General features: G+C 58.7%; 1 protein-coding gene across 3 annotated transcripts; it reads left to right on the forward strand.

Annotated features, from left to right (window-relative positions):
- Window positions 1-620: 620 nt before the first annotated feature.
- On the forward strand, window positions 621-21,899 carry CDC42BPG (CDC42 binding protein kinase gamma). 3 transcript variants are annotated; one of them, XM_055311314.1, is made up of 37 exons: window positions 621-882; window positions 3,447-3,538; window positions 3,625-3,708; window positions 4,102-4,197; window positions 4,513-4,661; window positions 5,164-5,257; window positions 5,475-5,675; window positions 5,795-6,043; window positions 6,479-6,558; window positions 7,543-7,640; window positions 7,734-7,814; window positions 8,101-8,189; window positions 8,301-8,480; window positions 8,770-8,862; window positions 8,990-9,111; window positions 9,193-9,265; window positions 9,498-9,604; window positions 9,695-9,809; window positions 10,016-10,164; window positions 10,242-10,330; window positions 10,630-10,682; window positions 10,769-10,867; window positions 10,957-11,016; window positions 11,298-11,403; window positions 11,667-11,800; window positions 11,886-12,025; window positions 12,129-12,210; window positions 12,976-13,192; window positions 14,131-14,193; window positions 14,315-14,914; window positions 16,129-16,226; window positions 16,311-16,395; window positions 16,521-16,641; window positions 16,792-16,909; window positions 17,082-17,205; window positions 17,326-17,411; window positions 21,372-21,899. In XM_055311314.1, the coding sequence occupies exons 1-37, from the start codon at window positions 723-725 to the stop codon at window positions 21,384-21,386; spliced, it is 4,602 nt and encodes a 1,533-aa protein (XP_055167289.1). In that variant the 5' UTR covers window positions 621-722; the 3' UTR covers window positions 21,387-21,899. The 3 variants fall into 3 exon arrangements, with proteins under 3 accessions (XP_055167289.1, XP_055167271.1, XP_055167279.1); XM_055311296.1 differs by lacking the exon at window positions 21,372-21,899 and adding an exon at window positions 18,488-19,856; XM_055311304.1 differs by lacking the exon at window positions 21,372-21,899 and adding an exon at window positions 18,488-19,856 and having other exon boundaries at window positions 10,772-10,867.
- Window positions 21,900-23,161: the final 1,262 nt, after the last annotated feature.

Genomic DNA, 23,161 nt, shown 5'->3' on the forward strand with positions numbered 1-23,161 from the left:
CGGTGTGTCCATCTGCCAAATGGGTGAAATCATCCCTGCCTCACCTACCTGTCTCCCAGGTCGGCAGTAACGATACAAACAAAATGAAATCAGAAACTAGCGAGTTACCCCCCGCCCCGCCCCCGCTCAGGGGTGGGAGGTTTGCCAAGCGCTGCGGGATCCCGGGGAGGGGACTACAACTCCCATCCGGCTCCGGGGCCGCGGGCGTCTCCAGGCCCCTCTCCCAGAGCGGAGGGAGAGGCTGTCGCTGTCCCAGGGGGCGAGGGAAGCGCTCCTGCCGCCGGCATCCCCTACCTAGCTTCGGGGCCGGCGACGGGCCCGGTGAGGCTGGCCCTGGGGCCGCGCGGGGATCTAGGCAGCCTTCCCGGCCCCCACGGGAGACCCCCTAGCCCAGCCCCGCCGAGAGCTTACTCTTTGGGGTCCGCCCTCCCCACTTCCTGGCCGAGGGTTGGCCGGGTTCCCGCGCGCCTCCGCCCTCCCACCTTCACCTCCAGTCCATTGGCCAGCGCTCACCTGCCCGTCCGTCGAGGGGCGGGGCAGAGGGCGGGGCGCGGCGCCCAGGTGTGGGCGCGCAGGCTGCGAGGGAGGAAGGTGACAGCGGGGAGGGCGGGAGGGGCGGGGGGAGGACTCGCGGACGACCCGCGGACAGACGGACGGACGGACGGGCCGACGGGCGGGCATGCGGACGGCGCGGCTCTAGCCCGGGCGCTCCGGCCTCAGCCATGGAGCGGCGGCTGCGCGCACTGGAGCGGCTGGCGCGGGGCGAGGCCGGCGGTGGCCCCGGGCTCGACGGCCTCCTGGATCTGCTGCTGGGGCTGCACCACGAGCTCAGCAGCGCCCCCCTCCGGCGGGAGCGCAACGTGGCGCAGTTCCTGAGCTGGGGTGAGTGGCCTGGGCGGGACCGAGGTGGGGTGGCCCCGGGGGACCCTGTGCCGGGACTCTCCCCGCACACCCCGCGCCCTCAGATTCTCCCGCCGGGAGCGGCACCCCCGCGGGCTGGCCTGACACGTTACTGGACCCCTTGGGCCCTCTCAGCTGCACACCTTACCCTCCCTTAGACTCACAACACGCTCCTTACTACTCAGACCCTGGCGCGTGTGCGTCGCTCACAACTTACACAGACACACACAAACTTGGCCCCAAGTATAGACCTCGGACTCAGGTACGTAATGCGTGTGCTACGGGGTCACGTCAGAGAGTCCTCACTCACACTCATACCTCCTGACCCTGGAGAACAGTCACACATGCAGACCTCCATGTGTCTCATGCACTGACACACATGCTTTCTCTGGCTCCCACATACCACACGGACACACTGAGGTACTCACAGCTCAAGGAGAGACCCAGGGAGCCCCACACTTCACCCCAAACACCATCCGGACCACCTTGGCTATTACATGCTTGCCTACTTCTACTCACAGATCCATAGGGATTGCACACCTACACACATTCCCACATGCACACTTCCATCTCTCGGCATCTCTCACACCCCAAACTGGACACAGAAACCAACCTCAGCCCCTTTCCCTCTGCAAGTCACCGGCCAGGCTTCCTGAGGTCTATTCCCCAGCGACAGGGAGGGGGGCCTGGCTGGAGGAGGGTCTGTACCCCTTCCTGGTTGACTCATCTGAGTCACCGGAAGTGGCTGACCTGGAGTAACCCTCCACCCAGTGTGGGCACCGGCACCAGCCCCAGGCCTCCCTGGTTATGCCTGGCCAGGCCAAGGGGGAGGGCTGAGGGGCCTGGCCAGGAGGAAGGGGTGAGGCTGGTGTTTGCCCGGTGGGTGACCAGCGTTCCCGGCACACCTTAGCTCTGAGCAGGCCCAAGGCCTGGCCTGGCATGGTTGGGGGCCTGTAAGACATTCTAGTGAGCTGGCCCCCAGCCCAGGCCCGTCCTCCAGAGTGAGTGCAGCTAGGAAGCCCCTACCTCTGGTGCCTGCCACTCTCCCTGGGACTTCACCTTATTCATGTGTATCTGATTGTGTTGTCATCACCTGCTGTGATGCCTACGCACCTGTGTGTGTGTGTGTGTGTGTGTGTGTCTGTGTGCGCACACACATGTGCTTCTCCCTGCCTGCCTCTGGCGTCTCTGCCTGAGACCCCGGCATGGGGGCTTGTCTGTTGACATCTCCCAAGGTAACTGGCAGGGTGGTGACTCACTCTGCTCCCGCTCCGACTTGTCCCTGCTCCTGCCCAGAGCCCCCATCCCCTGCGGCAAGGCAAGAGGACTGGGCAGCCTGTCCTGGGGACCTTGATCCTCCTGAACATGGACTCCAGGTTTTGGCTCCTGTCTGGCTGATAGGTAGCCACCCTGGCCTCAGTTCCCCCTTGGAGGCCTGTGGCTCCTCCTCTCCAGCTGCACACACAGACCTGGGAAAGAGACAATTAATTTCTGTAATGAGGTTTCCACACCACCCCTGCTGCAGGGGTTCTCCCTGATAAACCTGTGGAGCAGCTCCCTGTCCTGCCCACAGACCCGCCCAGCTGGCAGGGAGTTACCTGGGGGAAACTGAGGCAGGGGGCCAAACTGCAGCTGCCCCCAGCCCCCACCAGGCACTCTTGCCTCCCTAAGCCTCCAGACCCCACTTCCCTCTCCGGGCCTGGAAAGGGTCCGAGAGTGGCTGGAGATGCCCCTCAAGGGAGTCTCAGGACTGGGAGAGGAGGAAGTTCTTGCCCAGATAAAGGCCAAGTCCGGATGGGAGGCAGTGCCTAGAGTTGTAGGGTTGGTCAGGCCTGCAGGACATCTTGAGCGCTCACTCCCTCAGGTGCCAGCGTCAGGGGCCAAGGAAAGGTTTTTTGGCTCTGTTTTTGAGTCTTGTGAGAACATGGGCAGAGCTATTTATGCCTCCAGACCCAGAAGGCCCCACACGGGAAAAGCCTATCCTCCCAGAGCAAGCCCTGCAGAACCATCTGACCTCTCCTCCAGGGCTGCCCCAGGCCTCACTCCCAGCCAGATACCTCTGGGCCTGCAGGCTCCGGAGAGGAGGGCTCACAGCTCCCAGTGGCAGGGAAGCCTCTCTGGGGACAAGGAATGTTGCCCGTCCAGTTTCCCAAGACAGGCCCAGGCCTGGTCCTGCCAGGCGCCAAGAACTGTGAGCTGAGGGTGGGAACGGTATCCCCTTCCTCCCCAGGGTGACCTGGTCAGCCAGGTTCAACCCCACCCAGGCTGGGAAGGACTACAAGTTCCATCAGCTCCTGGGATGGAGACTGCCTACCTAGCATCTGTGGACAGGGGTCCAGGGAACCATGGATTCCAGGAGGTCTCGGGGCCAGGTGGTCAGCAAAGCCTGGACCCCACCTTCCATGCTTCCTACTCACAACTGAGGGGGTTGTGGCCCCTCCCAGTCCTGGCCTCATGGGGGTCGCAGCTCCTGCTTTCCCCAGGTAAGAGAGAGAGCTGGGACCCTCCCTGCAGGTGCCCTGAGCCCCACTCTGTGTTCCCCTCAGCTAGCCCCTTCATAGCGAAGGTCAAAGAGCTGAGGCTACAGAGAGAGGACTTCGAGATCTTGAAGGTGATCGGCCGAGGGGCATTTGGGGAGGTGAGCAAAAGGCAAAGGCCTGGGGTAGATGGGAAAGGGGGTTCGCACCCAGGCAGAGCTGACCCCTATGCTCCCCATGGCCTCAGGTTGCCGTGGTGAGGCAAAGGGACAGTGGGCAGATTTTTGCCATGAAGATGCTGCACAAGTGGGAGATGCTGAAGAGGGCCGAGGTCAGTTTGGGGTCGGCTGGGACTTTGGCAACCTACGAATGGGTGGGGGTGTGGGGCAGGGTGAGGGTGCTGCCTGTGGGGAAATCAGGGCATGCTGGGGAAGGGGCAGGCATGGCTGCTGAGCCGGCAACCATGTTCAGTTCAGGTTGGCTGAACTGCCAACCTCCCCCATTGCTTTCCCACGATAGGCCTTTCTTAGAAGCTAGCCTAGTTCCCATTTTCCTTAGAACTCTGAGGCCTGGAGCCATAAAGCACAGGCCCACCTGTGCCTGGCCCACACAGGCAACCTTGACCAGAGCTTCTAGACTTATTCTTCCTCTGTCCCCTGAGCTAGCAAGGAGAGTTTCCAGGGCTCTGATCCCATCCTTCCCCCTGCTCCCCAACCTGCTGCAGACTGCCTGTTTCCGGGAGGAGCGGGATGTTCTGGTGAAGGGGGACAGCCGCTGGGTGACTGCTCTGCATTATGCCTTCCAAGACGAGGAGTTCCTGGTGAGGATACTCAGCAAAGCTGGAGGGTGTACCCTAGGGACAAAGGAGAAGGCCCTTGGGGGCCAGAGGTGCTGGGTCCAAGGAGAGAGAGACCCCCACTCTGGGCACCGAGAGGCACCAGCTGCTGGGCCTGGAGGCCCTGCCTGAACTCTGGCTGGTGGCTGGCTACCCTAGAGCTGCTGGGAGACACTCTTGCCTTCCCAGAACCCCTCAGGACCATGGGGAGGCAGGCAGGAGGCAGGGCCCCAGGACAGGTGCCCCTCACCCTCCCCATCTGATCTTTGCCCCACCTCTCCCCCATCCACCACCACCCAGTACCTGGTGATGGACTACTATGCCGGTGGGGACCTCCTCACTCTGTTGAGCCGCTTTGAGGACCGCCTCCCACCGGAGCTGGCCCAGTTCTACCTGGCTGAGATGGTGCTGGCCATCCACTCTTTGCACCAGCTGGGTTACGTCCACAGGTAGGGCCCCCAAGGCCCCTGCTGCCCTGTCTAGCCCCTGCTAACTGCTCTGGGACAGCTGGCAGTTGCTGAGTGCTTACCACATGCCAAGCCCTAGACCGGGTGCTTTGTACACACAGTGTCTTTGAATTCTCACACCAAAACCTTTATGTGATGGGGGCTGCTCTTGTGCCCACTTTACAGGTGAGAGAGTCAGAGTTTAGCATAGGTAAGCACCTGGCTCAAGGTGACTCAGCTAGTGGTTTGCACCGGGTTAGTCTAACTCCTGCATCCCTCACTGCGTGCCCTGCTGCCTCCAGGGGTCATCCTTATGGGTCGCTTTTCTCAATCTAACCACCTTCCTTCTCAGGAGCCAGGAGGCCTCGCCACCAGCCTCCCTCCTGCATGCATGCACACACACACTGTATCTTGTGAACAGATAGTGAACGCTAGTGTGCATGTGTGCCTGAACTCACACCTACACATGCAGGTCAAGCCCCTCTCTTTCCCTGCGCTCCCTCAGGGACGTCAAGCCAGACAATGTCCTGCTGGACATGAATGGTCACATCCGCTTGGCTGACTTTGGTTCCTGCCTCCGTCTCAACAATAGTGGTATGGTAAGGCCCCAGGGTGAGGGCAGGGGACACCTGGCCTGGAGAGCTCCCAGGGGAAGGAAAGACTGGGTCTAGGCCCCAAGTGGGGTCACCAGGCCAGTTAAGCCTTAGGGAATGGGGGTGTCAGGGCCAGAGCCGGGGCTTTGGTGAAGGGGCATCAGGCCGAGCCAAGTCCAAGGCTGTCTTCATGGCATCTTCACCGCCAACACCACACCCCTAGGTGGATTCGTCAGTGGCAGTAGGGACACCAGACTACATCTCTCCGGAGATCCTGCAGGCCATGGAGGAGGGCAAGGGCCACTATGGTCCACAGTGTGACTGGTGGTCACTGGGAGTCTGTGCCTATGAGCTGCTCTTTGGGGAGACGCCCTTCTATGCTGAATCCTTGGTGGAAACCTACGGCAAGATCATGAACCATGAGGTCAGGCCACCAGCTCTGGGGTTCTGGGAGGACGGCAGGAGGCCTGACCCCATATGGTTGGTATACCCAAGGGGGTAAGATCCTGGACAGCCACCTGCACCCCTTCCCCTGGCCTACAGGACCACCTACAGTTTCCCTCGGATGTGCCTGACGTGCCAGCCACTGCCCAAGACCTGATCCGCCGGCTGCTGTGTCGCCAGGAGGAGCGTCTGGGCCGTGGAGGGCTGGACGACTTCCGGAACCACCCCTTCTTTGAAGGTGTGGACTGGGAGCGGCTGGCAACCAGCACGGCCCCCTACATCCCTGAGCTGCGCGGGCCCATGGACACTTCCAACTTCGATGTGGACGATGACACTCTCAACCAGCCGGTGAGCAGTGGGTTCCACTGCACTAGGAAAACTGCCTTGACCCTTGCTGGCCAAGGGAAACCAGAAGTTCTCCAGAGCAGTTGGTGGGTGGAGGATGAGGCCCTTGCTTTCCAGAAGCTCACGGGAATCATGGTTCACCTGGGCTGGTTCACCTCTACCGAGGTGGGTTGTAACAGGTGAAGGTCCTTGGACCCCAAGTGTTATCCTAGTAACCAGAAGTCTTATCAAGAGGAAGGCTCTCAGCGGCACCTGGAAGGCCATGACCATAAGGGCTCATGGGGACTGTGGTCCGTTTAGGTGGGGGCCGTGGCACCCTCCTAGGTTCCATCTGAGCAGGAGGTCAGCACTCCCAGTCCCAGGGATGTCTCCTGGGTCTTGAGCCTCAGCCTAGAGCCATGCCTGGGAGTCTTGACACTCCTTCCCCTCCTTCTGCAGGGGACCCTCCCACCACCTTCCCATGGGGCCTTCTCTGGCCACCACTTGCCATTCGTGGGCTTTACCTATACCTCCAGCAGGTGAGTCTAGTCATCACATACCTAGTGGGAGGCCAGGGGCTGCCTGGTCTGGTGGACACTGGGAATGCAGCCCACTGGGACCGTGGGAAAGGGGCTAAATGGCCATAAATGGCTAAATGACAGGGAGTGTGCTCTGAGCCCTCAGGAAGACAACTCTCACGTCCTCAAATTCTAGTGGAGCCATGCCTATGCCTCCTATGAGTCCCGTCCCAGCCTCTGGCCCTCAGAGTACCCTCCATAGCAGGCTCAGAGTGTTTTAGCCTCAGAACGAGAGGCCTACAGTTGGAAGGACCCCTCCAAGTCCTGGAGACGCACTTTATGCCTCTTTATGCCCATTTTACACTGGGTCAGATGATCTAGTTCATTCAAGGGGCTGGCCTGAGATCACGGTGAAGAGGTACTCTGTGGTACAAACAAATGTGTCTGACCTGCACTCTGAGTGCCACTGGGTGCCAGACATGGGGCCAGCTGGCCTAAATCACCATTTCCTCGTGGCAGTCCTTGAAAGAGGCCCTGTGAGGAAACTGAGGATCAGATATATTAGGTGACTATTCAAGGTCACACAGCCTATAAGGGCCAGGGTTGGGGCTTGAGCCTGGGTCTGGGATCTTGTGGGCAGTGCCTGGTCTGGTCTCTTTCTTCCGGCACAGAGCCCAGGGATGGACACAGAGCTGAGCTGGCTCACAGAGGGTGTTTCTTGGATGAATAAACGACTGGATGAAGGAAGATGGAAGGGCTCTGGGTGGGGTGGGTTTTTGTTTTTTTTTTTTTTAAGATTTATTTATTTACGATAGACACAGAGAGAGAGGGGCAGAGACACAGGAGGAGGGAGAAGCAGGCTCCACGCCTGGAGCCTGATGTGGGACTCGATCCCGGGTCTCCAGGATTGTGCCCTGGGGCAAAGGCAGGCACTAAACCGCTGAGCCACCCAGGGATCCCCGGGGTGGGTTTTTCTGCCAACCCATGTCACCCTGCTCTCCCCAGTCCAGGCCCTGAGAGCAGCTCTGACCAGTTGGCTGCCCTAGAGCAGAAGCTCCATTGTCTGGAACAGGAGAAGATGGAGCTGAGCCGGAAGCTCCAAGGTACAGGGGGACCCGCTGGGCTAGGGCAAGGGTGGGTCTGACTCAGGAGCTACTGCTGGACTGGCTACTCACCTACGAGTGCCCCCTCTGCAGAGGCCCTGCAGGTCTCCTCAGACTACTGGGAGCTGGAACGGCTACGGAAGGAAGTACAGACTCTACAGGGCAGGCTGTCAGGTACTCCGCCCCCCAACGCCACCCCATCTCTTTCCCCCATCCTCACCCTGGAGGTTGAGGTGCTTTCCTAGTACACACTGGAGTCCAGCCTGGATTCCAATCCTGCCCTTACTGTATACAAGGTGTGATCTTGGGGAAGTATTTTAAATTCTCTGAGCCTAAATGTAGAAAATAAGCCAAGGAGACCCACTTCCCAGGGTGTGGTGAGAGTTCTGTGAGATGCTGCATGTGGAATGTCAGGCTGAGGCTGTCAGTACATGTGGGCCTCAGTGACAATTCTTGGCAGAGACACCAAGGGATGGTGAGGCTGAGATGGACGGCAGCAGCCCAGGCCAGGACTGCAACCTATGGCAAGAGAGAGACCGACTTGTCCAGGTGAGAGCTCAGTGAGGTGGGTGAGTGGCCTGGGGCTCCATGCTAAGGAGGTCAATACCCTGACCCCAGGCCTTGCCCTCCACACCCCCTCGCTGACCCTCTCCCTGCCAGGAGCTGGCCGAGGCTCAGGCAGGGCTGCGGGCGCAGTCACAGGATCTGTGCAGAGCCCAGGAGCGGCAGGAGGAGCTGCTTCAGAGGCTGCAGGAGGCCCAGGAGAGAGAGGCAGCCACAGCCAGCCAGACCCAGGCCCTGAGCTCACAGCTGGAGGAAGCCCAGGATACCAGCAGAAAGGTGAGCGATGGGGGCGGGTAGGGCAGCAGCAGAACCCTGCCCCCTGTGAACCCCAGTGTGGCTGGAGGGAGCCCAAGGAGCTCAGGGCTGGGTGCTGGCAGCACCATGTGCCTTTGCACCCCCAATGGGGCTGGCTGAGGCCCAAGTGAGGGGATGTGTTTAGAGTGGGGCCAGCTGGAGGTTCACTGCCTACCTTCCTGCTAGGGCTGACAAGGCCCAACAGTCTGCAGCGGGGGAGCAGGTTGGGGTGGACAGGGTCAGCAGCGGCTGCCTCTGAACCTTGTTACAGTTGCAGGCCCAGGTGACCACACTTTGCCGGGAGGTGACACAGCTCCAGAGACAGTGGGAGCGAAGTCTTGAGAAGGAATCTTTCCGAGTCAAGGTAGCAAGGTCTTAACCCTCTTCCGAATAGCACTCCCTTTGGCCTGACCTACTCAGGCCTGGTCCCTAGGGTGGGGTGGGCCATGGCCTCTCAGGCCCCTGCCCTGACCCCTCTCCATGTCCTCAAGACCATCCACATGGCCTCTGAGACCAATGGCACGGGGTTGCCTGAGGGTGGGCCGCAGGAAGCACAGCTGAGGAAGGAGGTAGCTGCCCTTCGCATGCAGCTGGAGGCAGCCCACAGCCATGGGTGAGTCGGGCAGCCCGGGTAGGTAGGGGACGGGAGGGGGGGTCTGAGCTGGGAGTCATTGAGTCATCCGCTCTTCCCCAGGCTGAGTGGGAAGGAGGAGGCTCTCTGCTGGCTCCAGGAAGAGAACCGACGGCTGAGCCTGGAGCAGGAGCGGGTGAGCATGGCAGATGGAGGGCACAGAACCGGTGGGGGCGGTGGGGACAGAGGAGGGGAGCTGGCAGGGTGAGTGGTCCATGCTGCTGGGGTCCCAGAGCAGGCTGTCTCCCAGCCCTGTAGGACCCACAGCCGGCAGGCAAGTGATGGTGAGTAAACAAGGGTGGATGTGGATTGGGCTCGGGGGTGCTGGGGTCCCTGAGGCCTGACCCATCTTCCTCCCTGGCCCCCAGCTGGTGGAAGAGCTGGAGCGGGAGCAGCAGAGCAAGCAGCAGCTGGAGGGCGAGCGGCGAGAGACGGAGAGCAACTGGGAAGCCCAGATCGCTGACATCCTTACCTGGTGGGGGCCGAGGGGCTAGTGGGGAGGGGCTGGCCCCAGGCAAGGTGGCTGAAAGCCCAGGCCATGACCCTGAGCCCCCTTCCCAATCAGGGTGAACGATGAGAAGGTCTCAAGAGGCTACCTGCAGGCCCTGGCCACCAAGATGGCCGAGGAGCTGGAGTCTATACGGAACGTGGGCACCCAGACACTCCCTGCCCGACCACTTGTGAGCCCCAGAAATACCCTGGGGGGAAGGGGTAACACTCAGCAGGTGGGGACACTGAGCTCTGGGAAGATCAGGGACTTGCTTGAGCTCACAACACATCAGTGGTCTATCTAGGGCTTTGAGTCCGGCAGTACACTCTGGTGGGCAGGACCTCTGAAGCAGCCAGGCCCAGGGATGTCTTACGTGGGTATCCCCCTGGCCACCAGGACCACCAGTGGAAGGCCCGGCGGCTGCAGAAGATGGAGGCCTCAGCCAGGCTGGAGTTGCAATCGGCCTTAGAGGCCGAGATCCGGGCCAAGCAGAGCCTGCAGGAGCAGCTGACACACATGCAAGAGGCCCAGCTGCAGGCCGAGAGGTGAGAGTGGAGGAGGCCCTGCATGGGGGCTCGGGACCCACGCAGTGGCCTCTGACAAGCCCTCACCCCACTCTTAGCCGTTTGCAGGAGGCCCAGAAGCAGAGCCAGGGCCTGCAGCAGGAGCTGGCTGCATTGCGGGAGGAGCTGGCGGCCCGTGGGCCAGGGGGTAGGTGCTCGTTGGCGTGCCTGTCCCTGAGCAAGGCCCCCACTTGAGCCTCACGGGGACTGGGCCGGGGAGGGGCATGACAGCCCTGCAGTGCTCTGGAGACAAGATCTGGTTCCAGACTCGGCTGCTTTACCCCACCATCCGTTACCCAACACTTACCGAGCACCTGCTGTATGTGTACCCACCACAGCCTGCAGTCACTGCTCCATTTTCCTGCTGGCCCCAGTTCCTCAGGAATGAGTGTTGGGGCTGGGCTAGGGCCACCCCCACCCCGAGTGACCTTTGCTTTCTGTCTGCAGACGCTAAGTCCTCAAACTCCCTGATTCCCTTCCGGTCCCTCTGGAGCTCAGAGGTGAGAACTGTGCGCAGGAGCTGGTTGGGAGGCATCCTCCGGTGAAGCTCAGGGGCCTTGATTCCCCCCCTCATCTCACTCCCCAGAAGGATTCCAGCAAAGACCCTGGCATCTCAGGAGAGGACCTGAGGCCCAGTGTGGAGCCAGAGCTGAGGCCAGAGGGCCGCCGCAGCCTGCGCCTGGGGGTGAGGAGGCGGGAGTCCCGCTTTTGGAGGGCTGGGCCACCCACCACCCGCCGGGCCCTCCTCACCTGTTTGCTTGCCTTCCCCTGCAGGCTGTGTTCCCCAGAGTGCCTGCGGCTCCCACCGCCCCAGCAGAAGGACCCCCTGCAAAGGTCAGCACCCAGAGGGCTGGAGCGGGGTAGGGGCACCAGGCCATCTTGCCGGGTCTCCAAGGACCTGCTTGGGTCCCTCCGCGAGCATCATGGCTGGCCGACTACACTGGGGACGGCGGCAGTGAGTTTGAGTGCTGTGACAGACTCATTGCGGCTGGGTTCACACTGCCCCAGGCTCATTCCCTGATCCCATCAGACATCTCAGGGTGGCCTCGGGGGTGGGACACAGGGCCCCAGGAGGCCGTGGTCAGGCGTGGGTAATGCGTGTCCTGCCTCCCCAGCCTGGCTCACACGCGCTGCGGCCCCGGAGCTTCCCGTCCCCTACCAAGTGCCTCCTCTGCACCTCGCTGATGCTGGGCCTGGGCCGCCAGGGCCTGGGCTGTGATGGTGAGACCCCACACCCCACCCCCGACACCCGCATGCCCACCTCCTGTCCCCAGGTAGAGAGAATGAGACTGCTCTGATCCTGACCCATCCTGGTTTTCCCCTTAGTCCACCCCTCATTCCCGATGCTCCATTTAGTTTGTTTTTTTTCTCACTTGACTGGGGAATTGGTGACAGCTGGAGGTGCCACCACAGCCTCAAGAGTCCTGGTTCTGGGCTGTCCCCACCCAGCCTCACACCGCCTGCTTCTCCTGCTTCCCCCACAGCCTGTGGCTACTTCTGTCACTCCGCCTGCGTCCCCCAAGCCCCGCCCTGTCCCGTGCCCCCTGACCACCTCCGCACTGCCCTGGGTGTACACCCCGAAACAGGCACAGGCACTGCCTACGAGGGCTTCCTGTCGGTGAGCTGGGGCTGGCTGGGGAGGGGGAGGCAGCGGGGGCCATCTCAGAGCCTGGCGGGCCCTCCCATGCCTGCCTTCCCCCCAGGTGCCCCGGCCCTCAGGCGTGCGGCGCGGCTGGCAGCGGGTGTTTGCTGCCCTCAGCGACTCTCGCCTGCTGCTGTTTGACGCCCCAGACCCACGACTCAGCCCAGCCAGTGGGGCATTCCTGCAGGCACTGGATCTAAGGTGGGTGCCAGGGAGGGGCAGGGGCAAAGGGGTGCGGCAGTGGGGGGGTGAGGGGGCGGCCAGAGGCAATGTGGTCTCTGACCAGCCCCATGGACCTCCCCAGGGACCCCCAATTCTCAGCCACCCCTGTCCTGGCCTCAGATGTTATTCACGCCCAGACCAGGGACCTGCCACGCATCTTTAGGGTGAGCACCAGGGCAGGTGGGCTGGGCCACCGTCGGCCTCCATGTGGCCCTGCTCCAGCCACTCTTCTCTGTCTCCTTTCCCATGGCTGCCCTCCTTACCCGCACCCTGGCCCCCCTGTCCCCCATTGCCTCCACAGGGACGGCTTCGGTAGCCTCCACTCCACAGCCGCGGTACACTTTCTGTTTGTGAAGCTGTGTCCTGCTAGTCTTGGGGCCTCCTGTGGCTTCCCATCACCCTCGGGGCGCTCCTGCCCATGGCCTTGAGGCCTCACATGTCTGACCCTGCCAGCCTCCCCAGAATTCCTCTGGAGCCTCTCCCTGCTATGAACATACGTCCCCTTTCCCAGCTCTGAAAGTGCCCTGTAACCATGGATCCTGCACATCCTGTTTCCTCTGCTGGGCCCAGACCACACCCCAAGCGTTTCCCCACCCTGGACCATTCCTGGTTCTTCCACTCATCCCCTGGGCTCCAGCAGAAATGTCTCTTCTCCTGAGAGGTCATCTTTCATTCCTGGCCTGGGTTAGGGGCCCTGCTGCATGTGCCCACGATGCCCTGTCCCTCCCCTACTCAAGCACCGGTTCAGGGCTCTAGACTTACTGGTGTGCTCGTCTAACCACCCTGCCTGGTGAACCACCTGCTGCTGTAAGACAGCTTCTAGCACTGCACCTGGCCACTCACGTTGGTGCTAAGAGGCATCAGTGGGTGGGGAGAGGGGATGGCCAGCCCTCAACCCACAGCCCTCTCACCTGGGTCCCTGCCCACAGGTGACAGCCTCCCAGCTGATGGTCCCCCCCGCTGTGTGCACTGTGCTGCTGCTGGCAGAGAGCGAGGCCGAGCGGGAGCGCTGGCTGCAGGTGCTGGGCGAGCTGCAGAGGCTGCTGCTGGACTCACGGCCAAGGCCCCGTCCTGTGTACACCCTGAAGGAAGCCTATGACAACGGGCTGCCCCTGCTGCCCCACGCGCTCTGCGCTGCCATCATCGGTGAGCTACATGTTGAGGGGCATTGCCCCAGGCAGGCTCTGGGGAGGACTGCCCAGTGACCACTGCCCAGTCTCTATAGCCATGAGCTGTGGTCTCCACATTACATATGTGACCCTACCCTGGGTATGGGTGTGCGGCAGCCTTTGCTGGGGGGGCGGGGGCTTGGCTTCTGCCACTCCATTTCTCTGTGCCCCGGTTTCTGCTTTTGCTCAAATAATCTTAAGTGAGTGAAAAGAGCAAAGGCTTTAGGAAGAGACAAATGAGGGTTCCAGGCCTGGCTCTCTTACCAGCAGCAGGGTGATCACGGGGGAGCCTGGACGCAGCTGAGCCTCACATGACCTCCTGTGGGGCAACTGTGTTCATCCTAGAGCCTGGAGCTCGGCGGGACCTTCATGACAGCTGGGGGAGAAGTGAGGGAGTGGTGCTTCCTGGCTTCTCCGGGCAGCTGCCGGGGCCTTGAGCCAGCCCCTGCCCTGGAGAGCTGGGACTTCCCCTGGCATGCAGAGTGGGAGCTCCTGGAGAGCCTATGTGGCTCCTCCAAGTCCCCTGTGTCAGTCAGGAGCTGGGGGGGACAAGGGCATTGAGCAGGGACTGCTGTGAATGTACTCTCAGCCTGCACAGCAGCAAGCAGCGCTGTGAAAAGGACCCATTGTCCCCACTTTGCATAAAGAAAACCAAGGCTCTGAGAGGTGACAGGTCTTACCCCAAACCCCACAACTTGGGGTAGGGGCTCTCACCCAGCCCCCTGCCCTTGTGGGCCTTCCCTCCAGTACAGTCAGCCCAGACTTTGAGAGAGAAGGGTCCAGTGATGCAGGGACAGTGGGATTGCCATCCCCACATCCTCAGGAGAAACTGAAGCTCAGGAAGGACAGGCAGGCTGTCTCATCTCCGGCTGTCAGATGGGCTGTCTGACCCAATCCTCTCCCTCCCTCTACTAGACCAGGAACGGCTTGCTCTGGGCACCGAGGAGGGGCTATTTGTGATCCACCTGCATAGCAATGGTATGTGCCAGGCTGGGCCGCCAGGGTGGATCCAGGTGGGGGTCAGCCCCAGAGGACAGAGGATGGGCATGGGGCTGTTCTTCACCCACCTACTGGTGACTCTTCTTTGCCAACCCCGAAGACATCTTCCAGGTCGGCGAGTGCCGGCGGGTACAGCGGCTGGCTGTGAGCCCCATGGCAGGCCTTCTGGTCGTACTGTGTGGCCGTGGCCCCAGCGTGCGCCTCTTCGCCCTGGCCAAGCTGGAGAGTGCGGAGGTGGTGGGTGCCAAGATCCCCGAGTCTCGAGGCTGCCAGGCGCTGGCAGCCGGGCGCATCCTGCAGGCCCGCACCCCTGTGCTCTGTGTAGCTGTCAAGCGCCAGGTGCTCTGCTACCAGCTTGGCCCAGGCCCAGGGCCCTGGCAGCGCCGCATCCGTGAGCTACAGGCACCCGCACCTGTGCAGAGCCTGGGGCTGCTGGGGGACCGGCTGTGCGTGGGAGCCGCCGGTGCCTTTGCCCTCTACCCACTGCTCAATGAGGCTGCGCCCTTACCGCTGGGGGCCAGTCTGGTGCCTGAGGAGCTGCCACCATCCCGTGGGGGCCTGGGCGAGGCTCTGGGCGCTGTGGAGCTCAGCCTCAGTGAGTTCTTGCTACTCTTCACCACTGCGGGGGTCTATGTGGACAGCGCCGGCCGCAAGTCTCGAGTCCATGAGTTGCTGTGGCCAGCAGTGCCCACAGGCTGGGGTAAGGCCTGTGGAGGGTCCTCCTGCCTGACCATACCCTGCTTTGCCCTAGGTGGGGTGCACCAGATTTTCCTCTCCCATGCCTCTGCTTATGCTCTTCCCCCTGCCTAAACTCTTCTTGTACCTGGCAAACTCTTAAACAGGTCCTGCCCCAATGCCAGGGCAGGGCCTGGAGCTGGTAGGCTCTCCATAAATGACCACCATGATTTCTGTCATAGTCATTACTGCTTTCATGCTCCCTGCCCTGCCTTCCCCCATCACTGGCCCTTTGTTCCTTTTTGCTCCCCATCTCTGTGTGCAGACCTCTGCCCTACTGCTCTTCGCACTTTCTTGTAATGACTGGTTTGGTACACCGGGGGCCTATGAGGGGCTGGAGCTGGGTGCAGGATGTGATGGTTTCTTTATCACATCCTGCACCCAGTCCAGGGAAGCACACCTTCAGGGCTATGAATGTTTGGAGGAATGAATGAGTGAGTCAATGAATGAATTAATGAATCAATGAACGAGCAAACAAGGCAGTGGAAGCATCCAGCACATTCACATGTAACTGTGAGATGGTGCTCGGGCTAGAAGACGGGGACAGACTCCCTTCATAAGCAGTGGCTCTTCTGGGTTTGGGCCTGGGAGTTGGGTGTAGCGTAGCACAGGCTTAGCCTGTAGGAGTTGGAATCAGACTGCCCTGGGCTAATTCCCAGCTCTCTCCCACCACTGCGTGACCTTGGCCATTACTTAGTTCTGGGGTTCCATTCTGTCATCTATAAGTTAGGGATCATAATAATACTACCTGCCCAGAGCTGTTTGAGAAGTCAAGGAGAGGGCAGCCCTGGTGGCTCAGCGGCTTAGCGCCGCCTTCAGCCCAGGGCTGATCCTGTAGTGCCGGATGGAGTCCCAGCCCGCTTCTCCCACTGCTTGTGTCTCTGCCTCTCTCTCTCTATGTCTCTTGTGAATAAATAAATAAATACAATCTTAAAAAAAGAGAGAGAGAGAAGTCAAGGAGAAAAAAGTTAGCCAAGTGGTTGGAACTATGCCTGGCATGCCACTGAGTGAGTGCTCCATGGACTGTAATCTCTGATTGGTTTGGACGGTGGGTGGGACAACCTGAAGTCTTCAGAAGGACCTTGGGTTGGGCAGGAAGTCACTGTGCCACAGCCGAGGACAAGCCCACAGAGGTGCGGGTCTTGCCAGGGCAGCACAGCACAGTCTCCTGCCCTGCAGGTTATGCAGCCCCCTACCTGACAGTATTCAGCGAGAATTCTATCGATGTGTTTGACGTAAGGAAAACAGAATGGGTCCAGACGGTGCCACTCAAGAAGGTGAGGGTCGTCCCCCGCCAGGCCCCTGGCCCTGGCCTCGGTGCAGTTGGGTAGCACGGCTGACCTCTGTGCCTGCTGCCTCAGGTGCGACCCCTAAACCCGGAGGGCTCCCTGTTCCTCTTTGGCACGGAGAAGGTCCGCCTGACCTACCTCAGGAACCGGCTGGCAGGTGAGGAAGCGCGTGTGCATGAGAGTACGGAGAGTGTGCGGTCACGTGTGGCTGTGACCCTGAGCTCCAGCGGACGGGGGCACTGGGGCTTGTGAGCACCGTCCGGCTCTCTGCTTCTTCCACAGAGAAGGACGAGTTCGACATCCCCGACCTCACTGACAACAGCCGGCGCCAGCTGTTCCGCACCAAGAGCAAGCGCCACTTCTCCTTCCGCGTGTCGGAGGAGCAGCGGCAACAGCGGCGCAGGTGCGCGTGCGCGATGCGGCCGCTGGGCGGGGCCTCCCACGCTTGGGGGCGGGGCGACGTGCAGGCCAGTCCGGGGGGCGGGCCCGTTTCGGGGGAGGGCCGGGGAAGCGTCCCTTTCGCCGCCGCCCCCAGTACTCCCTCTGCCCGCAGGGAGATGCTGAAGGACCCCTTTGTGCGCTCCAAGCTCATCTCACCGCCCACCAACTTCAACCACTTGGTGCACGTGGGCCCCACGGACGGGAAGCCCGGCGCCAGGACCCAGCCCCCGGTGAGTTCCCGAAGCCAATCACAAGCCTCCCTGGTGGGGCTCAGCCAATCACCGGCCCCTCCGACGCGCTGGAGCCAATTGCAGCCCTCTGCTTACCTCGGGGCCTGGGGCCTCAGCACCCCAGGCTGGCGCGCCCCCTGGTCCCAGCCCTGCCGCACTGTCCCCCCAACAGGCTCCGGAAGGGAAGGGCCGAGGTAGCCGCGGCTCTGGCCCTCAGCGTCCCCACAGCTTCTCGGAGGCCTCGCGGCGCCCAGCCTCCGTGGGCAGCGACGGGCTCGCTGGTGACGCGGACGCCAGTAAGGACAACCCCTCCGCTTCCCCTGCCTCCACAGCCCTCCCCCAAATTTCCACCCCTTTGGACACCTGATTTGTGACCTTGGGTTTCTGTTCCCTCTCTCATCCTGCCCCTGGCTCAGGGAAGAGGAAGCCTTGGACATCTCTGTCCAGCGAGTCTGTGTCTTGCCCCCAGGGATCTCTGAGCCCGGCAGACTCCCTGATACAGGTGAGCTGGTGGGGCTGTTCCCCCTCCTATAAAAGGACAGGTAGTTCTGTTCTTGCTAGGCCTTGTGCTGGGACCTGAGGCTAGAGAACAAGCTGAGCCCATCCCTCCCGGGATCCTAAGAGAAAGACTCGCCCCACAGTGGGCCCCAACAGAGGCCTGGAGGCAGGTTGGCCCAGGTGGGCATTTTGGCTCGGACTGCTCCAGGATTGTGGCCCTGGTTGAGATGTCGAGCCCCTCTGAGCTTATTTCACCTATAAAATGAGGTTACTGTTTGATATTATTATTATGTAAGTGATAACCAGATGAGGTGATGATTGCTTCAGCAGGGTACCTGGCACATGGGGAGAATGCCACAGAAGGGGAACTCTTTAGAGGCCCGGCCTGAGGTGGAAGGATCAGGGGAGGGAGCAGTCCACTCTGGGAGGGGACCTAAGAGGAGCTGGGAAGGCTCCCATTCACCCTCTGGCCACTTCTCCACTGCCACCCCCACTTTAGCCACATCAGGCTGCTGGGAGCCCTGGAACTTGCCATTTTCTTTCACACCTTCAGGTTCTTGCGCCTGCCCTCCGTCCTCCGTCCCGTGTCCCCCACCCCCACCCCCACCCCGTGTCGTCCCCCACCCCTGCTTGGAATCCTCTCCTTAACATCCAGGCCACCTTCAAGGCTTTGCGCTAATAGCACTTTTTCCAAAGATCACCTAAGTGCCTGGCAGCCACCAGCTTCTTTAGGGCCCACGCCCTGCTCCCTCCACCCCTCCTTGTCAGTCCTTATGTGCTAGGGTTTTCCTTGGATACCAGTCCTCCTCCCTCAACTCTGGGCTCCCTTATAGTGAAGGTCAAGTTTGTTTTCTGCCTGGAGTAAACCATGTTTGTTGATAGATGAAGAATAGAGTAAATGAACAAACGGATTTTGATTTGGGCTCCAGAGTTAATTAAAGTTGGAGTTGCCAGGGTTCTTCTGTAGGCCCACCCCCACTTCACATCTGGCCCCCTCTGAGGGCCCGGATGCAGCAGGTGATGGGTCCTGGGGAGGCCTCTGGGAGGCACTGGGAGTCTTTCCTTCTGTTTCCCCTCCAGGTGTCAGAACGGCCCCGGAGCCTCCCTCCAGCCCCTGAATCAGAGGGCTCCCTTTGACACTCTTTGGCAGGGGCCACCCTGATCCCAGGACCAAGAGACAGGAATGAACAAAGAGCTTGAGGAATGCCATGCTCCGGCTGGCCCGGGATGTGTGGAAATTTGGACTCAGGGAGGCCCTGTGTTGGAGGCGACTCAGAAGCTGGTCTGGGTACCCAGGCCCTGGGGGACCTTGACTCCCAGCCCTCATCCTGCCTTTGTTCTCTGCTTTCACCCCCTATCTGTGCTAGCTACTGGGAACACAGTGGCCCCCTTTCTGCTCTGGGGGCCCATCTGCCCTGGAGTCCAGGGGCAATCGTGCCAAAGCTCTCCTTTCCAGTGCCAAGCTTCAGAAAGCCTGCAAGCAAGAGTTAGGCTGAGGGATAGAGAAGGACGGAGGCCCTGGGAGCAACCTGGGGTCTTGGCCATGGACTGTCTAGCTCTTAGGTGGGGCCAAGTTGGGGCATATCGCTGTCTCTGCTTGGGGTCAAGGTAGGAAAGACAGTCTGATCCAAAGGAAAGGAGGGTGGGGCTTCTGGCTGGTTCAGTCACTAGAGCATGTGACTCTTGAGTTCAAGCCCCATGTTGGGTGTAGAAATTACTTTAAAAATTAGAAGGATTTTTAAAAAAATAGATGAATTTTTTATTTTTTTTTAAAGAGGAGAGACAAGGAGCAGGGAGGATGTAGGTGAAGGAGGGTGTAGGTGAAGGAAGTGAGGGGGGAAGGGAAAGGAAAGGAAGTGGAAGAGGCAGTGTTAGTGACTGGCAGGAAGGGAGAGGCACCCAGAGGAGGAGACAGATAAAGGAGGAGCTCTGAAGAGGAGCCAAGAGGAGCCAAGGAGCAGAGAGCTGAGGGGAGCCAGAGGAGCACACTACTGAGAGGGGCCTTTCTCTGTGATCAGGAACAGAGAGGGGCCCTGTGAACCAACTGACATTGCATCTAATCCACCCAGGGGGGAGGTAATTCCTGGACAGGGACAGGATGGGGAGGGTATTTATAAAGGCTACTTGGTAGGAGATGGACCCTGATGGGGGCCTGCTGGAGGGTCTCCAGGCACACCCTGGCCCTTGCCAGAAAAGGGGTGGTCCTTTCTCTCAAACCTTCAACCATCTGTGTATTAGGGAGCAATAGGGGGCATTTTATTATTGATCATAGTCATAATAATGACTAATATAATAATTGTTATTATATTGCTATTTTTATTAAACTTCCCTCTACTGATAAGTTGGGGGCAAAATAAGTATTTATCTCTTCAAACACCATATTCCCGGGAGGGATTGACCTGATGCTCTGTGAGGCAGTGAGAAACCAATAAAGACAACTTTTTCAGCTGCTGGCCTCCCTGCTTGGATCTGTCCTCCTGGGGTTCAGAAAACTGGAGTAACAGAGATGGAGGGGGAATGGATGTCTGGGACAATTGTCTTCCCTGCACTTTCGGGAATCAGAGTACACACACAAATGGGGGTAGCAAGGACAGTTCGATAGCAAAAGGACAGTTTACAGAAGTATGGGCAGTGTTCATGGTGGCTACCAAGGAGTGGCAGCACTTTTGAGCCCCAGCAGTGTGGGAAGCTGTTACCACCACCAGGCCACACAGCAGGAAGATACCAGGGTGTCACCTGACAGGAGCTGTGTCTCTCCATAGAACTTGGCTGTGGTTGAGCAGAAAGGTGGCAGCCAGCCCAGGGAATAAATTCCTCATACCTCACTCTACTCCCTCCCTCCATCTCCTGCCTCCCAAGCAGCAGCCAGAGGACTTTAGAGCTTGGTTACTGCAGCTAGTGGAGCGCAGCCTTGGGGGTACTGAGCTGCGGGGAGAGGGGCAGAGGGAGAGAGTTGGAGCTCCAGGTTAGAGCAAGGTGGGAGGGGAAGGGCAGGGCAGGGCATGCCAAGGGTAGCCAGCCCACTCTTGCCCCACCCAGGCTGGGAGGTGTGGGAGGCCAGAGGAGGCCTGGGAAGGCTTCTGTTCTGAGCTCAAGGGTCCCCGACTGAGGGACACCTGGGTGGCTCAGTGGTTGAGTGTCTGCCTTTGGCTCAGGGCGTGATCCCGGGGTCCTGGGCTTGAATTCCACATCAGGCTCCCCACAGGGAGCCTGCTTCTCTCTCTGCCTGTGTCTCTGCCTCTCTCTGTGTGTCTCATGAATAAATAAATAAAATCTTAAAAAAAAGGGTCCCTGACTGAGCAGGACACAGGCCTGATGTGCATGAAGAAGAAGGGTACAGCCTATGCATGCCCTGGGATCAAGGCAGGCCTGGGGAACTGATGGCTATGCTCTGAGACTAGAGCCAGCCCTAAACTGAGGAAAGTACCAAGACAAGGCCGTAGTGTCACATCTGGTTGGGGATGGAAGGGTGTCCAGGGAATTCCAGCCCTAAGAGCCCAACAAATTCAGAGGCATCTCTTAAGAATAAGAAGTCCTGGGCAGCCCAGGTGGCTCAGCGGTTAGCGCTGCCTTCAGCCCAGGGTTCCTGGAGTCCCGGGATTGAGTTCCGCATCGGGCCCCCTGCATGAGCCTGCTTCTATCTCTGCCTCTCTCTGTGTGTCTCTCATGAATAAATAAATAAAACCTTTAAAAAAAAAAAGATTCTGTCTCTCTCCCTCTGCCCCTCTCCCCCACTCATATTCTCTCTATATATTAAATAAATAAATAAATAAATAAATAAATCTTTTAAAAAAGAAAAAGGAGCCACCAGAAGTCACTTTTAGTGTCTCAGATTTAACATTGATAGAAGAATACCATCTAATGACAATCTGTTATTGGGTATACTGTGATCCCCCAAATTCATATGTTTAAGTCCTAACCCAGCCCTCTCCCACAATACCTCACACCCTTCCTTTCCAACTAGGGCCCAGCAGAATGACTCCCACAAAGAAGGGTGGTGAGAAGAAGAAGGGCCGTTCTGCCATCAACAAGGTAGTGAGTGACCAGAGAATACACCATCAACATTCACAAGCGTATCCATGGAGTGGGTTTCAAGAAGTGTGCCCCTTAGGCACGCAAAGAGATTCGGAAATTTGCCATGAAGGACACAGGAACTCCAGATGTGTGCATCGACACCAGGCTCTACAAAGCTGTCTGGGCCAAAGAAATACGGAATGTTCCATACCATATCCGTGTGCGGTTGTCCAGAAAATGTAACAAGGATGAAGATTCACCAAACTCTACACACTGGTTACTTACATACCTGTCACCACTTTAAAAAATCTACAGACTGTTAATGTGGATGAGAACTAATCGCTGACTGTCAAATCAAGGTATAAAACTGCAAAAAAAAAAAAAAAAAAAAGTCCTAACCCCAAATACCTCAGTAAGTGACCTTACTAGGAAAGAGCCATTGCAGATGTAGTTCATTAAAATGAGTTCATTAAGGGGAGCCCTAGTCCAATATGACTGGTTCCTTTAAAAAGGAGGAAACTTGGGGCGCCTGGGTGGCTCAGCAGTTGAACATCTGCCTTTGGAACCAGGGCATAATCCTGGAGTCCCAGAATTGAGTCCCGAGTCGGGCTCCCTGCATGGAGCCTGCTTCTCCCTCTGCCTGTGTTTCTGCCTCTCTCTATCTCTCATGAATAAATAAATAAAATATTTTTTAAAATAAAAATAAATAAGTAAAAAGGGGAAACTTGGGGACACCTGGCTGGTTCAGTCAGTAGAACAGGTGATTCTTGATCTTGGGGTAATGACTTCAAGCCCCACGCTGGTGTTAGAGTTTACTTAAAAACAATTTTATCTTTTTTTTTTTAAGATTCTATTTATTTATTTGAGAGAGTATGAGCAGGGGGAGGGGCAGAGGGCCAAGTAGACTCCATGTTGAGCTTGGAACTCAATGCAGGGCTGGATCCCAGGACCCTGAGATTACAACATGAGCCGAAGTCAGATGGTTAACCAACTGAGCCACCCAGCCACCCCATCCCCCAATATTTTTTAAATTAAAAACGGGGAAACTTGGACACAGACACACATACAGGGAGGAGGCCATGTGAAGGTGAAGCTGCAGGCAGAAATCAGGGTGATGCTTCTACAAACCAGGACCACCACCGATTGCCAGCAAACCCCCTGCAGTTGAGGAAAGGTCTGGACCAGATTCTACCTCATGGCCTCGGAGGGAATCAGCCCTGCCAACACTCTGACCTCAGCCTTCCAAACTCCAGATGGGGAGACAAGGCATTTCTGTGCTTTCAGTTGTTTAAGTTGCCCAGTTGATGATACAGCTGTGTCAAAAATGCTCTTTATAGGGCAGCCCGGGTGGCTCAGTGGTTTAGCGCCACCTTTGGCCCTTCTGCCCAGGGCCTGATTCTGGAGACCCAGGATCGAGTCCCACGTCAGGCTCCCTGCATGGAGCCTGCTTTTCCCTCTGCCTGTGTCTCTGCCTCTCTCTCTCTCTCTCTGTTTCTCATGAATAAATAAATAAAAATATTAAAATTTTTAAAAAATGCTCTTTATAGCATTAAAAAAATAATCAAGTATCTAATTCTGGATCACATGTTGCATTTGGTGGTCCAGGCTCTCTCTAGTCTCCATTAACCCAGAACAATTTTCTTGGTCTTCCATTTTTTTGTTGCCTCCATGATATTAACATTTTTTTTAAGATTTTCTTTATTTATTCATGAGAGAGACAGACAGAGAGAGAGAGAGAGA

The sequence above is a fragment of the Nyctereutes procyonoides genome, unplaced genomic scaffold (assembly GCF_905146905.1).
Source record: "Nyctereutes procyonoides isolate TBG_1078 unplaced genomic scaffold, NYPRO_anot_genome, whole genome shotgun sequence".
Lineage (NCBI taxonomy): Eukaryota > Metazoa > Chordata > Mammalia > Carnivora > Canidae > Nyctereutes > Nyctereutes procyonoides.